General features: G+C 34.6%; 1 protein-coding gene and 1 pseudogene across 1 annotated transcript; both read right to left on the reverse strand.

The window, feature by feature from the left end:
- Window positions 1-1639: 1639 nt before the first annotated feature.
- Window positions 1640-4021, reverse strand: LOC115982514 (2-phytyl-1,4-beta-naphthoquinone methyltransferase, chloroplastic). Its single transcript, XM_031105132.1, is given in 7 exon segments — window positions 1640-1697; window positions 1699-1753; window positions 2195-2294; window positions 2923-2984; window positions 3077-3210; window positions 3712-3776; window positions 3864-4021. Coding segments are annotated over 7 exon segments (567 nt in total). The 5' UTR covers window positions 3972-4021; the 3' UTR covers window positions 1640-1654.
- A 5237-nt stretch (window positions 4022-9258) lies between these two features.
- Window positions 9259-15497, reverse strand: LOC115982513 (annotated as a pseudogene).
- Window positions 15498-18599: the final 3102 nt, after the last annotated feature.

Below are 18599 nucleotides of genomic sequence, written 5' to 3' on the forward strand. Positions count from 1 at the left end.
AAGAGAAATTTTGGTAAGCACTTTTGACAGTAAAACCTCCATTATGGTGCAAAGCTAGATTAGTCTATCAGCAGGTAGATCTGTGCTAAGCAGAATTTTTTTAATTTCTTTAGCTTTGAAAGGCAAGAAAACCAACTCCCATAGATCCACATTCCATTGCTAGGTTGTTTCATCTACAAGTTTGCTTATTGTTGATTCTTCCTCTAGGATTCTTCTTTGTGAGATCACCTTACGCCACCATTCTTGATTACTCTTCCTGCACATAGAATACATCTCCACACATAAGGTGTATGACCAATATGAGCTTCCATGAAAGAGCATGAAGGAAAGTATCTCTTTTTGAAAACCCTGTAAATCAGAGACTGATTATTAGTCCTCATCCTCCAAACTTGCTTAGCTACTAGAGCCAAGTTGAAAGCTTGTAGATCCCAAAAGCCCATGCCTCCTAATTCCTTAGGTTCACAAAGTCAAATTCAACTGACCCAATGGATTTTGCTTTCATCTTTTCTTTGACCCCCAAGATTTACAAATCATTGATATTAATTCTTCACATAGTAATGCCAATATTTTTAACTTGTAGTATACGTGGGATTGCTTAAGCAACTACCTTGATAAGCACCTCTCTTCCCACATTGAATAGAAATTTTTCTTTACATCCTTGAACTTTTTGCCAAACCCTTTCCTTGATCTTTACAAGGGTATATTTTTTGGATCTTCCTATGAACAAAGGCAATTCCAAATACTGTTTGGCTATCAAGTAGAATTGTCCTTTCATGTCACATCCTCAAGTTTACCTTCATCCCTACGCCTTCTTCTTCCTACTTAGTCAAAGAGAACTTCATTTACATCCACTCTAGAAAATCTTCCATTCGTTGAATAATTTACAAGCCAGACCTCAGAAATTTCCCACTCTGTTGGGGATAGAAACTTGTACATGACAAGACACAACTTCTACTAAACTCAAGAATTACAGAAGCCCTAGGCTCACAGAAGACATAACAGAGAGAGAACTTGAAAACAATTTGAGTTTGGAAGAAAAGTGTGACAGGACCGAGCATTAATTGGATGTGAAATGGAGCATGGATAATAGGAGGTTGGAGGACATTGTCCTAGTGTATGTAGAGTGTATCAGGCAGAGAGTTGGACTGATGCGTGATTGGCACATAGAGGCATGAGACAAGCATTCCTGTTGTTGAGTCTCCTGACGTTGTGTAGACTATCTACGAATAGACAAACCTGTGTGTTCTGTGACTCAAAAGAGTAGACAGAAGGAAGGAATCTAGAGATAGTAGAGTTGCATGACAATAAAATACATACATACCTATGTATGTGTTTGGAATATAAGCTTCACAGTTGACATTCAGCATTTTAATGTCTTCTCTATTTATAGCAAAAAACCTGATGAAGCAGCCAAAACTCCAAAGACGCTAAATATATGAGCAGAAAAGGAAACAAGAGCTCCTACAAATCCTTAAGTGGTAGTGTTTAATGTAATATCACAGTTTAGCAATCACAAGAAAACCCAGATATTTAAACAATTTAGAACTTCATGAGCTCAATGAGTACAAATCAAATAGTTACAATCAATGAATTGAATCTTTCTCTTAAATCAAAAATTGAAACTTGCCAGAAGAATACCAAGCATGGATTGCATTTAGCGTGTGGCTACCAAGTTCCCCATGAGGCCTCCACTAATCATAATGTCTAGCATTAGAAAATCCAACTTGTAAAGCAAGCCTCTCTAACTCTTTCCCTGTATCAAAAGACATAATTTCCAATCACCCAATTGGATTTTAAAATATTTAAAATAAAATAAAAAAAGCAACTATGGTGGCAATACACGGACCCTATGACTAACATAACTTCGGATTCAGCTCATTTATTCACTAATAGTTAGTTATTATCCTGAATCGACATGCTACCATTCATTGTCTTAAGAAATAACATAATTGCAGTAGTTTATTTTTTCAAAGCAAAGCACTTTTCCAGAGCTTCATATGATTTTAGCAGAATGAAAAAACATGGTAGTATTATTATAATAAGGCCCAAGGAATTCCTTGACATAGAGATACAAAGTACACCAATTAGATATGTAATATTAACATGATTAAGCCAAACGTTGATTTCTGGTTGTTTACTAACAACCAGATACACCTAAAATTGCATGATCCAAAGTTAGCCAGGGGAGATCAACCTGTTAAGAATTCCTTGATTGAGCTTTTCAAATATTCATACTCCTTTGCAAGCCCATAACCAGTTGCCACTGGGACAACTACATTGTCAATCATCCATAGCTTGCAAAACAGATACATTTAAGACAAATTGATTTATTTCTGCAACAGGTACCATAATAGCGTTGAACTCAATGTCCTATAGTCACAACATTGTCAAATCTAATAAGAAAGAGATACAACAACTGATATGAATGAAAAGTACAAATAGTGACTTAAAATGAAGCAGAAAGACATTATGATACTCACATGTAAGCAGTGAGGAGAGTGTATTAATAGTTAAATAAAACATTGTTGGGCCCAAATATCATCTTCTTTTTTAATAAGTAAAAAATCATTGAATAAGAAAAAAGAGCCTCCCATGTCTACAGGGGGTATACAATAGGAAACACTAAACTTAAACAAGGAAAGTTCAACTATCAAGAAACCTTCCAAGGTTTTGAAATTTTGTTTACCATGGTGTCACAGCATGTTGTATCAAGAAATTATGTGAAATCTTCCAAGATATTAACTTTACTTCTCACTCAACAAGTGATATCACAATTGATAATTCATCATGACAAGTGAATTCCAATATGTAAATATTCAATTCTGACAAACCCAATGTCACAATAGAATATCTAAACTTGAGCATTAGAAATAAAATAAAAAATTCCTATCATTTTTTATTGTAATATATATATGTGACTACCTGAATTAAATTAGTAAATGGCTGTGTGCTTTTATTGAAATCAAGAACAGATACTCTTGAGCCTGAAAAGCCCACAACAACGAAAAATATTAGGGTCTCACTATCACAATCATCCAATTTCATATTTTTTTAAGAGATATAGAGATTGTAAGACCTGGTTTCAGAACTTTAAACATCTCCTGCATGGCTCTTTCTTTATCAACCACATTTCGTAGCCCATAACCCATTGTAACGGCATCAAAGTAACCATCAGAAAATGGTAACTCAAGTGCATCGCCTTCAACCCACCTACGACGAAACACATGATATTAGTGCCTTTGCAGCATTGGCTATTAACACTACTGTTAGTGCACTTTAAATTCACTTATAGACAATATTTTCAGAATCAAAGCAGAAAATTCTACTACTAGAAATGGCTTCAAGAAACTTTTCCACTCTTTTAATTTGTTAACCGCTAGATTTACCAATGCTCACTCTATATTGTTATCGCAGGCATTGGGGGCCAAGCCTTGCCGACACGAAGCAATTGTTACTGCATAAACTAAACTGACAACAATGCTAGTGTTGGAACAATGGAAGAGCATACCTTGCCATTGGACCCAACTTTCTCGGACAAAAGAAATGCTAAATCCCCACTTCCACAACACAAATCCAACGCACAGTCTCCCATTTTCGCTCTAACACCCACAATTCCAACATTAAACAAACAAACAAACAAAATTTTCAAATTATAAAAATTTATAAAAAAAAAAAAAAAGACTAATAAGAATAATATTAAAAAAAAAATACCCAGTCCATGAAACAGTCATTCTTTTCCATAGACGATGCTGACCCAAACTCAGCAAGTCATTCAACTGCATTTTTAGTTAGAAAGACATAAAAGAGAGCTCAAAAAAAAAAAAGAATTGAAGGAAAAGGAGGAGATGAGAGTGGAGAGTTACATTATCGTAGACAGGAGCAATACGACCAAAGTGTTCTTGGCGTTCGAGAGAAGAACGAACCGGTCTGTGTCTGAACCGGCATGAAGGAAGAGGAATACACAGTACCATTTTTTCCGACACCAAGGTCCGTCACTTTATCCTTAGTTTTTTTTTAAACATATAAGTACAAGATTCGGATAAAAAAAATTTTTTTTTTTTTTTGGGAGAAACAAAACACAAACATGAAAGAGTATCACAAAAGTCACACTGCACGTCACACCTCCACTCAGAATACCTCTTAAAATAAAATATATTTTATCTATAGTGTTGTAAAATATTCTTTTTTAAAAGAAAAAAGTAAGGTCTTTAAAATTTTAATAAATAAAAATTATTTTTAAAATTTTATACTCTTTTCAAATGTTTAACATTTTTTTAATACATTTTACTAAAAATTCTTAATTTTTCAAAAACTTTACTCTTCTTTTCACTTTCTGTCCAAATTAAAATTAAAATTAATAGATTTTTGACAAATTCATTACTAAAAACCCATTGTTTAATAGCTGAGCTTCATCATTACATAGAGAGACATTGACCATTTAAAATATGGTATCATTCTAATACTAATTGTTTCGATATTTTTAGAATTAAAAGATTTAAAATAATTTTTTTAAATATATGAAAATAGTCTAATTAAGGTATTAAATTAGATTAATTGGAAGTCATCTTGCTTGCACCTCACACGCTCCACAGGCCTCATTTGTAACATCATCTGCTTACGACAGCCGCCATGTCAACCTTAGCTTACGTCAGCTACCACGTCATCACTAGTCTCTGCTTATGTCATCCTCTACGTCATCTTGTTGACATCATCGCTCCGCTAGTTGACTTTGACTGTTGACTTTTGAGGCAAGTTTGACCGTTGACTTTTCCAAAAATTGACTTTTTGCAATCCAGGTGTTCCTTACGTAGTTTTTCGCGTAAATTTCATTTTTGTAATCCATTTTTGCTTATTTTGCTTCTAATTGAAGAATAAGGACAAGTCTTCTTTTTATTGCAACAATCGTCGCCGACAATCCAACAAATGTTTTTGCAATTTTTGCAAATGTCTTGGCCATAATAATTAGACTTGTTATCAATGCAACAAATCAGCTGTTTCCATTTCTGTTGCTACTGTTGCTAAGACTGAGAGTATCCAACCAATGGCTCCCATCTCCGTAAAATCCAAGTCTTCTGGATCCACTATCACCATTTCCATAGTTGACCTTCAAAACATCATTGCTAATACCATTCGTATGGTTAGTAATGCATCTTATTCCTCTTCTCTCTCAGTTTTATCTTGTATGTCTTCTTCCTCTTGGCTTATGGATTCTACTTGTTGCAATCACATGACACCTCACTCGTCCTTATTTTCTCAACTTGAACCTACACAACACCCTCTTAATATTCACACAGCAAGTGATTCCGCAATATTTGGTCATAATATAGGTTTTATCTCAACCTCCAACCTCTCAGTTCCTAGGATCTTTAATGTTCCTAACATTTCTTACAATTTATTTTCTGTGGGACAATTAGCTGAGTTGGGTTATCGCATTACCTTTTATTATTCTGGGTGTACTATGCAGGATCCAAGGATGGGACAGAAGCTTAGGACTAGTCCCAAAGTTGGACGTATGTTTCCCGTGGACAACTTTCGTCTTCCACCTGTTGCACTTATTTCTGTTACTGCTACAGCTGTTGCAGTTTCTTCTATTCCTTCCCTTACACTTTGGCATGCCCAACTTGGTCACGCATCTTCCTCTCGGGTACAACACTTGGCTTCTAGAGGTTTGTTAGGTTCAGTATCTATAGAAAATTTTAATTGTGTTTCATGTCAGTTAAGAAAACAACCAGTTTTGCCTTTCAATACTAGTGAATTAATGTCCACTGATATCTTTAACCTAATTATTTTGATGTCTAATGGCCTTCCTCTGTCTCTAGTATTGGTGGATCTCAATATTTTGTTATCTTTGTTGATTATTATTCCCGCTATAACTGGAATTTTCATATAAAACATTGTTCTAAATTATTGCAAGTATATTATAATTTTGTAAAAATTGTTGAAACTCAATTTTCCAAACGAATCAAAATTTTTCAATCTAATAATGCTCTTGAATACACTCAATATGCTTTCCAAGAGATTTTGCATTCATATGGCATTATTCATCAGCTAACTTGTCTAGGTACCTCTCAGCAAAATGGTAGAGCCGAACGAAATCTCTCCGTCTCTCTACCAAAGTTCCTGCTCATTTTTGGGGCAAAGCTGCTTTTCATGCTATTAATTTCATTCTCAATCCTATCATCCAAAATCAAACTCCATATGAACGCCTTTATGAGTCACCTTCAGACTATCACCACATTCGCTCTTTCGGTTCTACCTGTTTCATTCTTCTTCAACCGCATGAGCATCACAAACTTAAGCATCAGTCTAGACTTTGTTGTTTTCTTGGCTATGGAGAAACTCAAAAGGGGTATCGGTGTTATGATCATGTCTCTCATCATCTTCGTATCTCCCGCAATGTTGTCTTTTGGGAACATCGCTCCTTTGTCGAGCTCTCTCATTTCCGTGCCTCCCTATCTACCTCCTCTGTCTTAGATTTTTTTTCCAAATGAGCCACATATTCCTTCTATAGTTACTTTTGATCCTTCTATAGACTTCTCTATCCAACCACCAAATATTTTTGATGCCTCTCCTAAATCACCCTCTAATGAACAGGTGGAAGACGTGCTACCGAACTCTGAGCTTAGGTCTCCTGCTCCTACTCTGCTTAAAGATCTTGCATAAAACATTCCACCATGTCACTCAAATCGGGTAAAATTCATTCCTGCACATTTACTTGACTATCATTGTTACACTGCCCTTCCTACACTGCACGAGCCTCACATCTATCGTAAGGCCTCCACTGACCCTTTATGGCAGATTACAATTAAAGAGGAACTTGATGTATTATCTAAAAACCATACATGGAATTTGGTGACTCTCCCCTCCTAGGAAATCTGTGGTTGGTTATAAGTGGATCTACAAGATCAAGACTCGCTCTGATGGGTCCATTGAGTATTATAAAGCTCGTCTTGTTGCAAAAGGTTGTACACAGGAGTAGAGTATAGGATTGATTGTGAAGAGACATTTGCTCTGTTTGCTTGAATCTCATCTATTCGTGCCCTTTTAGCTGTTGCCGCTGCCAATAAATGGGATATTTTTCAGATGGATGACAAAAATGCCTTCCTTAATGGGAATTTAAGTGAAAAAGTTTTTATGCAATCTCCTCCTGGTCTCTCTATTGAACCAAATAAGGTTTGTCACCTTCGACGTGCACTTTATGGCCTTAAACAAGCTCCATGAGATTGGTTTGTCAAGTTCAGCTCTACCATCTCTCGCTTAGGTTACATTGCTAGTCATTATGATTCTGTCTTATTTCTTTGTCGCACCAACAAAGGCATTATTTTGCTTCTCCTATATGTGGATGATATCATCATAATTGGTGATAACCTTAGTGGCATTCAAGAACTCAATGATTTTCTCAGTCAACAGTTTAAGATGAAAGATCTTGGACATCTCAGCTACTTCTTGGGTATTGAAATCACTCATTCTACAAATGGACTTTAATTACTCAAGCCAAGTATGCTTCTGAACTTTTGTCTCAAGCTAGACTCACTGATAGTAAGACTGTTGACACTCTAGTTGAACTTTATGTGCATCTGACTCCCTCAGGGGGGAAACCATTTTCTAATTCCTCTCTTTATTACAGATGATTGGTTGGCAGCCTAATTTATCTTACTATCACTTATTCAGATATTTCCTATGTTGTTTACCAGGTAAGTTAGTATCTATCTATTCCACGATCGACTCACTATGCTACTGTCCTACGCATTCTTCGATACCTAAAGAGCACTCTCTTTCATGGCCTTTTCTACTCTGTTTAATCTCCTTTTATTCTTCGTGCATTCTTTGATGCTGATTGGGCAGGAGATCCAACTAATCGAAGGTCAACCACTGGTTATTGCTTTCTACTTGGTTCTTCTCTGATTTCTTGGCGAAGCTAGAAATAAACCATTATGGCCCACTCCAGTACTGAAGCAGAATATCATGCCCTTACTGATACCACATCTGAGCTCCTTTGGCTTCGATGGCTTCTTAAGGATTTAGGTGTATCTAAATCCTCTGCTATTCCTCTTTATTGTGACAACCAAAGTGCCATTCATATTACTCACAATGATGTCTTTCCATGAACGAACTAAATACATCGAGATCGATTGTCATTTTATCCATTATCATCTTGTCTATAGTGCTCTCAAGTTGTTCTCGGTCTCCTTTAAAAATCAACTTGCAAATATCTTCACCAAGTCACATCTTAAGGGACGCTTTTGTACTTTGGTTGACAACTTCAAGTTGTTCTCACACCCACTTTGAGTTTGAGGGGGGCTGTTAACGTGTAACAGGCTGTGAGCCTTAGGCTCACCTTGTTTACTTATATAGCACACATACTTATACTACACACTCTGCCTCTTATATAAAGGCACTCATGTATATTTTATTACTTGAGAAATACAATACTTTCATTCAGGATTTCTAACACATTTTTTGTACTCACAAATTGGTGAAAATAGGTTTAGGGCTTTATCTTTTGCGACACGCGACACAAGCTCTTAAACCTCTTTTTGAGTCAACTATTATGTGCCTTTATACAATTATGTAGGTTGGGCACAAGTTCCATGTTAGCAACTGACTTGATTAAACAAATTAGAACTCATATCTCGATAGAACAAGCCTCAATTGAGAGAGTGTTGAAAGGCTTGTTTCGATCTACCGACATACAATCAAAGTGTAGTTGAAATTCTAAAGTCTACCTTCTATTGAACTGGATCTTGGACATTTGATCTTAATCTTATGAATGAACATTACAACTCAAACAAGATTACAAGTTATACAATTTACTGACAACAGTATATTTCAGTGGGTGTTTGTGTAGGGGACCTTCTTAATACACAAGTATAGTTGACCTAAGAGATTGATTATGCTAGAATTAATGATGATTTGATTTTCCATTGCTTCAAGCCATAATAGGAGTTGGACAAATACAATCAACATGTGTAAAATAAGTAGAAGGGCTAAATACAGATATGAGAATAATATAAGTTATATGCTCACACTATCACTGATTGAATATAGTTCCAAGATAAAATTATTGTGACTGTAAACCTAGTATTTATATAACCGAGAACTAAATCTATTATGCAACTGATTCCTCACAAATAAAAAAACCTCTAACTGATATAGTTACAGTAGCGATCACAAGGAGTTACATTTCACATTTACTGACACAGTTACTCTATTGTCTCTTGGGATAGAAAGAAAGTGCCATAGACAGTAGCAATCTGGTCACCTGGGACAAAAGGAACCGTTGGAGATGGTAGCAATCAAAGCAGAATCTCCTGCTTTGAGAGGGTAACTTGGGTCTTCACACTTGTCAGTCAGTTTCATCATACTTTCATCTATAAATGGTGGTTTTGTAGGTGCAGGGAGGTGATCATCCTTCTTTGTTAACATATGTAGTGCCTTGACATTGTTGGTCGTAATGACTAAATCTTTTGGGTGCATAGAAGTCCGATATGCACCATTCTTAAAATCTCATTCTTAACATTGCCATTAGGGTGATTATGCAAAAATAGATTTGGGTCATATAATTGCTCAACTGTCCCTGATCGAAAATGCTTCCATGCCTATTTTGTCCAAAGAAAAAAAAAACACATGAACAGGTGAGAAAAAAAAAATAGAAGAGCTTAGTTAATTCATCTTTCTTTTTAGAAAAATTGGTGCATACTGAAATCAAGATTGTACCGTGCACAAAGTTCCCACTTTTACAAGGTCCGAAAGGGGCCAATAATTTATAATAATAATAAGAAGAGGCTAGATGAAGTTTTAAGGCTTACTATTGTGATTAGATTGTCTAAGCACTCTGATGAGTATTCTATGGTTTTGGTCCTGTTGTTCTGCCTTCCTGTAACAATCTCTAACAAAAGCACTCCAAAGCTGTAGACATCGACTTTCTCAGTCAACTGGCCATGGACTAGGTATTCCAGAGGCATATATCCTCTACAAATTCATTTTAAAAAAAATTACTAATAATTTAGTATAGTGCTGAACCCAAGCGAAAACAAACCTGTAAAATTACAATCTCTTATCACTAATACATGTTCTTATATTATTGGGCTCAAATATTAGATAACTACAAAATTCTTAGGTGGATTTGCTGAAAGTTGATATTTGTTTAGAGCCAATTTCTATGATTCAATCAATCAACAGAGAAATGTGATAAGCCAAAAACGTATTGACCCTTTGTGATAAATTAACAAATTAATTTAGCCAAGTGAATTAATTAAGTTAATTACATGCAAAGCGTGTGCTAGCACAAACAAATCACCACATAACTAAATATGCAGCGGAAAATAAATTTGACACGGTGATTTGTTTACTAATGGGAAAAACTTACACGGCAAAAACCAAACCGAGTGATTTTAAGGTCATCACTCTCGAGAATCCACTATTATCAAAACAAACGGTTACAAGTAAAGGAAACCTTATACCAACCTACAATTGAACCCTTACCCCACTACCTAATTGGACTTGTTCTGTAGTGACAATTTCTCCTTATAATGCACAACTCCCAGTACGTGACTAACTGTGGACATGGCCACGTGACACCTCTTAGGATGGGTTTTTAAGAAAAGAAAGGTTTGATCTTGAGAATATTTTTTATTCAAAAAATTATGAGTCTGAAAAAAGTTGAGGAGTCGCCACTTATTTTATTATTTTTTTTAAGGGAAAATAAAACAAGAAATAAAAACCCTTTCTTTTTTATTTGATTGACTCAATGGATAAGGAAAATGGTCTACGTCCACCAAGGACAAGTTCGGGGGTCAAATTACGCCGTGGGAAGGTATGAGGCACCCATGCACGCCCGATATGTGTACCGGTCTCTACTAAACAAGTAAGGACTATTTGACATTCAATTAATCATTCAATGGGCACAATATTATTGATTGAATTCATTACACCAAATCGAGCAAGTAGTTAATTTTATGACATGGTGGCCTAAAGCTAAATCATAAGACGAGATAATGATAATAAAAAGAAGCAGCAAGTTAATAACGAAACAAAATGATGATAAAGAAACTAACAAGCATGTCAAGGAATTGATATAACAACTACTATATAAAAAAACATGCGTAAGCTTAAACTCTTCCAAGTCATGATCTGAGTAACATGAGAAGATTTCATTTTGAGGGAACCAGTGGGATTATACTTTTTCTAAGAAAAGAGTGAGGCTTAATCAAATTAGCTTATGACTTGGTTTTGATTTGAAGTAAAAAATAAAGTATATTTCTATTTCTATTTGTGGAAACCGAAAACATAGACTTTGTTGGAAGAAAAATGGGTCTAGGCAACTTGTAGATTAGCTATGGTGTAAAAAAAACTATGTCTTCATCAAAAGCTTTCAATGCATGGGTCCACCCTTTTAAGAAATCACATGTTGACATGATTTAACCCCACTTTTTACTTTTAACTTTCTTTTATCACAACCAAGCTTAGTTCTTTGGTCACAAGATAGCCCAAGCTTCGAGGTTTAACATTCAGACTAAAAAGAACATACCCAGCAAGACAACCAAGCTTCAATCGACTAAAACACGCAAGAATATAGAGTGGAAAGGTTGAAAACATACCCAGCAATTCCTTGGACGAGTTTGATGATGACTCCAATGAGATGAATGGCGACGACAACGGCGTTCTCTGAAGGATGGTCCTCCCACCATGCGACGCTCCACCGACGATGGTTGATGGAGAGGTGTTGAACTAGCTGTGTACAGCGTGGGCCTGGCTAATAGCAAGAACTTGGATATTGGACTTGTTAGCTTGGCTCCAAATTTGTCCCCCCTCAGGATTGGGTTTTCTCCCAAGAAATTTCAATCTCTCTCAATGTCTTTTTTTGTTTTTTCTAAAGGCTTTTTGAAAATTAGAATGCAAAGAGATGTGGTGAAAATGATTTTAGGAGATGAAAAATGACAGGTACATCTTAGTTCTGAAATCAAGCAAAAATGGAGTCAAGAATGCAAAGAGATGTGGTGAAAATGATTTTAGGAGATGAAAAACGACAGGTACATCTTAGTTCTGAAATCAAGTGAAAATGGAGTCTCCATGTTTATCCTCTGTTCTCTCTAGTTTTTTTCTTTCTTTTTTTCTCCCCCGCCCTTTATGTGGTCTCCACTCTCTATTTTTATATTTGTAAAATCCACACACCTACTATCCGTTTTTGTTTGCACACACTCTACTACTCAGCTAGAACAGTCGAATGACAACCAAGACAAAAATCATGCAGCTGAGGGCACGCTGGACTTGCTTAGTGTGGGAGGTGTTTGTCCACTGTACCCAAAACGTACACCTCACCATTCGATTTTGTTTTGTCCTTTTCTTCTGGACCACTAAAGCTGGGTTTGCCAGTATATTTGAAATAAAATGCAATAGTTTTTAAGTTAAATTAACAGAAGGAGCTTAAGGGACAAAACTTGACCTTTTTGGATACAACTTTCAAAAACTGAGGATTTTGTGGAAAAGGGGAAAAAGTCAAGCATGCATGGATTAAAAATGGTTGCTTCAAATGCACTTAAAATAAAGATTGACAGTAAAAACTATGAATGAATAAATAAAGGAATTGAAAAATAAAATAAAAACGTGTCAAATAAGAGAGAGATTAGAGAGTTATGCACATCATTCAATTAGTTCATTATTGGGAGGATGAATGCGCAAAAGGTATGCATTATAATTGAGGAACGAAATAGGGTGTCTACACTAACCAATTGCACGGATCCTAATATGCGACTTCAAGCACAACCTAAAGAAGGTTGTTGGCTACAAAGTTTTTCAGTTCATCACACAATGAAGATTGAGAAGATGCTTGGTCACAAAACCCTACAGTGTACAAACATAGCAGCTTCTTCACAAGAAAGATGAACTAGGGCAAATTCTGTCTCTAGTCACAATTTGCTTGAACAAACTTTGCTCAACACTTGTGCAACTTGTGTCACATTTGACGGCTCTTAAAATAATCCATTTATATGTTTAGGGTTGTGAGAAAAGAAAGCCCAAACATACAATCCCGAATTGAATGAAAAACAGTCCTAAAAAACTGAATTTCATAAACCTCGACAGATGTCCTATCTGTTGAGTTGTTGTCGAGCCACGGGCTTCAACAGCTCTACAGGTCTCGATAGATAGCTAGCTGTCAAGTTTTAATGAATAGCACTTTTCACACTTGAATCTTGGACAGACTTGCATGCCTTCAACACTTGAACTTGAAACATGGTTTCTTTAAGTATTAAACACATCCTAAATCTACCCAATTACAAGAAAAGTACGTTTTGTCAAAGGATTAGTCAATTACATAAAATAGTGACATGTGTTCTTAACAAGTGAATCACATATGTCCTAACAAAAAGGAATACTTACAGTGTTCCTGCAATGGCAGTGCTTACGTGACTATGATTTTCTTTCAATGACCTAGCTAACCCAAAATCAGCAATTTTAGCATGAAGTTTTGAGTCCAACAAGATGTTACTGGCTTTTATATCTCTATGAATTATTTTAATCGTGGAGTTCTCGTGAAGATAGGCTAAACCTACTACAATAATCTCATATCTTTTGTCCCAGTTCAGTGCTTTTCCTTTGTTTGGATCTGTTATTTTTATTGAAACAATTAAGAATATATAAATTGTTGATATATATCGTTTACAATCTAGCATAGTGAGACCAGACCAGAACTAGTACAAATGTAAAACTTTGATAATTACCAAAGATGAATCGGTCAAGGCTTGTGTTAGGAAGGAATTCATAGACAAGTAGGCTTTCAGGCCCTGAACAACTGCATCCTAATAACCTGACCAGATTTTTGTGTTCCACACTGCTTACAATGTTTACTTCATTGTAGAAATCTTCTGCTCTATGTCTCTTGTTTGAGAAAAGCCTCTTGACAGCAATCTCTCTTCCATCAGGCAGAGTTCCCTGTAATGGACAAAACCCATAAATCTCTGACAAAATATGATGGAAGTGGTTTTGGACCTTTTGGTTAAGGGGGGAGGTTTGTGATAGACTACCTTATAAACTGTTCCAAATCCTCCTTGACCAAGTTTGTTGGCAATGTCAAAACCTCTTGTGGCCTTCTCAAGTGTGGAATACTTGAAGTTCAGGCTAATATCATTAAGTATTTTTACCAGCTTTTCTGCATCATTTGAACCTAGGGAGCCAGAATAGAATAGAAATGAAAAGAACTTGGGTGGTAATTCGTAGTCAAAAGAAGGCCATCAATAATGCATTAGATAACAGATTGAACTGCCCAATTTGTTTATTATTTGTTTTTCATTTCAATAATATACTAAACATATTCGGAGGCTTTGTAAAGTCAAGCATCCAAAGTGCTTGAACTTGGAGTGATCAAAATATTGATAACATTACAGAATAAGTCAATGTCTGCTACTTTTTCCAACAAAAACTCTTTACCTCTTCGTTTCTTTGCTATACTTCTCTGCCTCCAGATATAAAGTCCTACTGCTATTCCAACTACCACAAGAACCAGCGAACTTACAATTGAAACAATAATCACTGTTGTCCTACCTGCAAAACTCATCAATAGAAAGTGATCAAATTTAATATAAAACATGCTCCTCCCTAAAGCTACAAGGCCAGCCCCCTATGTACAGGACACAAAAACAATTTCAGTTATAAATGTGAATCATGTTTTCAAAACACAATTTTACCATTTCACAATTATAACTAATAAACTAGTGCGTGTACAGCAATATTTAACTCATGTACAACAATAATTAAGGATTTTTGGTTACCTTAGAACTTTGAGTTCCAAGTTCCTTGTTGAGAAAATCTTTGCTTGAGTACGTCATGAAGCAACCAGTGTTCAGAACTCTACCCTCTGACCAAGGCAAGCATTCCAATATTGAAGCAGACGCATTTTCCAACACACTTCACAAGAGCTTGCATTCAAAGTCCTCCAACAATCAGCAAGTGCATAAGCTGACTCGTTGACTGCCCCAGGCACAGCCTCCTGAGCAATCGCATGGCCTTTTTGGTGTGGTGCAGCCACAACTGCACTGCTCAAAGCTTTTTTCACCGATTCTTCAAACGTTGAGTTCTTCCTAGTTGTATTCCGACATACGGAACTGTCACCAGGTCCTGTATACTCCTCAAAGAAGCTATAATTCTCGTACCTCATGAAGCAACCATCAAAGTAAATGCGACCTGAAGTGTGAGGAAAGCACTGGGAAAGAGCTGTGCGTGCCTCTGCATAGCATAATTCACAGTCAGGTAAAGAGAGATCCCCAAAGCACTGGCCAAGGCCATAGTTTGTATCTGGGCCTGAACCTGTGACTGCTACTCCAAAACCTGACCCTTGCATTTGTTGCCTGATGTTTTCCATTGTATAACCAAAATTTGAAGCAGAGACAGACCTATTCTGCACAAGTTGGTGGCCACATGTTATTTGGACCATTTGGGTTCGTGGATCTCCGGTTGCTGTTTGTAGTAGTAATGAAGTGTTGATAATTGCTAAGATAAAACATCTGGAAGTGACAGATGGGAAATCTTTCTTTATTTTTCGGAATTAACTAGTATTTCTTGTTATTGTCTTTGATGTTGGTTTGATTGTAAGAATAGGCAAAGCAAAGCTGACTTCCGTAAAGTCCGTAAATAGTAAGAAAAATAAATAATAAGTTTTTTAGCAGGGTCGTTGAAGTTTGAACGTATTGGTTGTCCTTTTCCTTCATTCCAAGTCAAGGCACGTCTTAAATCATTGTCCCCTTGTGGCAGTTGAATCACTAAGAAAAAAATCTAAGTCTCGAACCCAAATATTGTTGAATTGAGTGGTAAATAGTCCTTGTGTGGAATAGCTTAAGAAAATATTTAACATTTGCATGATCTTGTTATTGTTTACCCAATTATTGATTAAATTATTAAAACAATTTAGAGATAATATGGGACTGTATATTTGATTATGGTTGGTTTTGTAGGGTTTGAATTGGTGACATATATACCGTTGAAATGCTCCATCTTTGCACAGAAATAAAATTGAGTGAGAATACTGATTACTGAGGAGGGTATAGGTGCCGTAATATTTAGAATATATTTGGCATGCAAGAATAGATCGAGCTAGGAATGAAATGAGTAATCATTCAATTGTGTGATTATGTTATCATTACAGAAAATAAGTATTCCTATAAAATGAATATTTTTTAACTTGAAGAATAGTTATACTTACCAAAAATTTTGTTATCTTTATTCCTTAAGTTTTATAATAACTAAAAAAAAAAAAAAAACAGTTTTTCAAAAACCATGGTTGGCTACATATCTCTCTCTCTCTCTCTCTCTCTCTCTCTCTCTCTCTCTCTACATATATATATATATATATAAGATACAATAATAATGTAAGATTTTTTTTTTCCCATTAAAAGTGACATTTGTAATTATTGATTGTAATAATTTAGTTAAAAAAAAAAAGTTGACAAGTACTAATATAATCAATTTATATTATATGAAATTTATTAAAATAACAAACAAACGAAAAACTCTCTTTTTATCCTATTTTATTAATTTAAATTTCAAATATGTATTAGCCTTTTTATGAAACGTGTATTGTTTACTTAAAAAAGAGTTTGAGATTGTTTTATATATCATCATTTTTTTTGAAGCAAGTGAACTTGTCATTTATTATAATTTACTTAGGAATATATTGTCAGTTTTTTTATTATTTCTTTTTTAACATTTATGAAGAGAGAAAATTTGAGCGGAGAATAATGATATTATATAATTATTTAATTTATACATAATTTTAATTTTAAACAAGACTCACAGAGAGTACAAATATAATTATATAGAAGTATTATAATATGACTTCATTTTATCATCAAATCATGTTATACCAAACCAAGTTTTAAATACAACTACAAAGGTTAAGCCCTTTTGTAGTTGTACTCGGATTATGTAATGTATTATAAACCCGGTTTAAAATATTATTATTATTTTCGTGTGTGTTCTAATAAGTATTATTGTTTACTAAAAAAAAAGTGTTAAATACAAATTCATGATCATATTCTTCATGTGTTATCACTTATCACTAAACAAATGCATAAGAATAGTTATTGTATTACAGCTTCTTGTATTTCTTATAATGCTTATTCCTTTTTCTTTCTTTCTTTTTTATGAATTATAATACTTATTCTTATTCCCTAGTAATCGTTAATATTACATTGTATCAAATGTGCTCTTAGTTTCAATTTGAAGGAACTAAAATAAGGGTGAGGAATTTTGTGAATCTATAAAATTTTCATTTGTATTGCTTTTGATTAAAAAAAATGTCATTATCTTTTTTAAAAATTCAATAGTTATAATGTGGGGAGGAATGACATTTTGGTTAGAATACCAAAAAGAGTATCAATTTTTTTTTTTTTTTTTTTTTTTTTGGAGAAAAAAGAGTATCAATTAAGCTATAAAGGTATTGTCTTAGGAAATGCCATTTGAGCTCTCTGAAATGTAAAAATATCCGCACACAATCTTTTGACAAGAAATTAACTGCTACTTCAACATTAGTTTTTCCTCTCATTTTCTATTCCTATCAGTACCTATTCCATTTGTCTCACCCTCCTCAAATCTCAATGTCTGTCAATAATCTTTTGTAGTTTTTCTTTCTTGAAAATGAAATCTTTTTGTAGGTTTTTTTTTTCATGAATTTTGTAGTTTTGTTGGTATCATAGCATTTATTTAAGCTTAATCGAATTCCTTTTCTTTTCTGCCGGTCCCTTTATTTATTTTAAATATTACCGAGTCCACCAAATTTTTTTTCAATGCCGTGTGCAACTAGCAATTTTATTGAATTATTTTTTATCCTAAGGTTTGCCTCAATTTTAAAATGATCATTAACTTTTCAAATGTATCAATTTAGTCTCTATTTTTTTTTTTTTTTTTGGTATTGTATTAAAATAGTCTCTATCATTATCTGGTTGAAAAAAATCTGACATGACCAACAGTTATATTAAAAATATCATTTTTAATGTCACCAAAGATACCAACGACCTTAAAAAAAAACCTCAATCCATTTAAACTAGCATGTAAACAGGTGAGACACTTGTTTGGGATCTGAAATCCCTAAATCATGACAGAGAGAAGAGAACCATGAAAGGGGTGGAGGAACTATGAGAGATAAGATCCACATCTTAAATTTTTTTTTCTAACTAAAACCTTAGACTTAGAGAATTTGCATTAACTTGTGTAAAATTTTTCTCTTTCTTTTAGAATAAGTACCTTTTTTTTCCTATTTTAATTAACCACTTTTCAAAACACTCACCACCAATTTTCTATTCTAAATTATATTTTATTTAAATATCATTTCTTCATTCATTTTTTTTTTCTTCAACTTTTTAAAACACTCACACTCACTTTTCAAAAGATAAATAAAATATTTATTTGGAGAAACTATAGTGTTTATTATTAGGGAAACATTGTAGCCAAAAGGCATTTTGGCTAATGTGAAGGGAAGCCAATGTGGGTGTTTTCATGGGTTCATTCTTCATACTGAGCTATTCTATTATTTTAGAGAACTTAATGTATATACTCTTATATCTTTTCTTGGGAAAAAAATGGTTCACTAAGGAAAAGTCTTTCTACAC

This window comes from Quercus lobata, chromosome 3 (genome assembly GCF_001633185.2).
Source record: "Quercus lobata isolate SW786 chromosome 3, ValleyOak3.0 Primary Assembly, whole genome shotgun sequence".
Taxonomy (NCBI): Eukaryota; Viridiplantae; Streptophyta; class Magnoliopsida; order Fagales; family Fagaceae; genus Quercus; species Quercus lobata.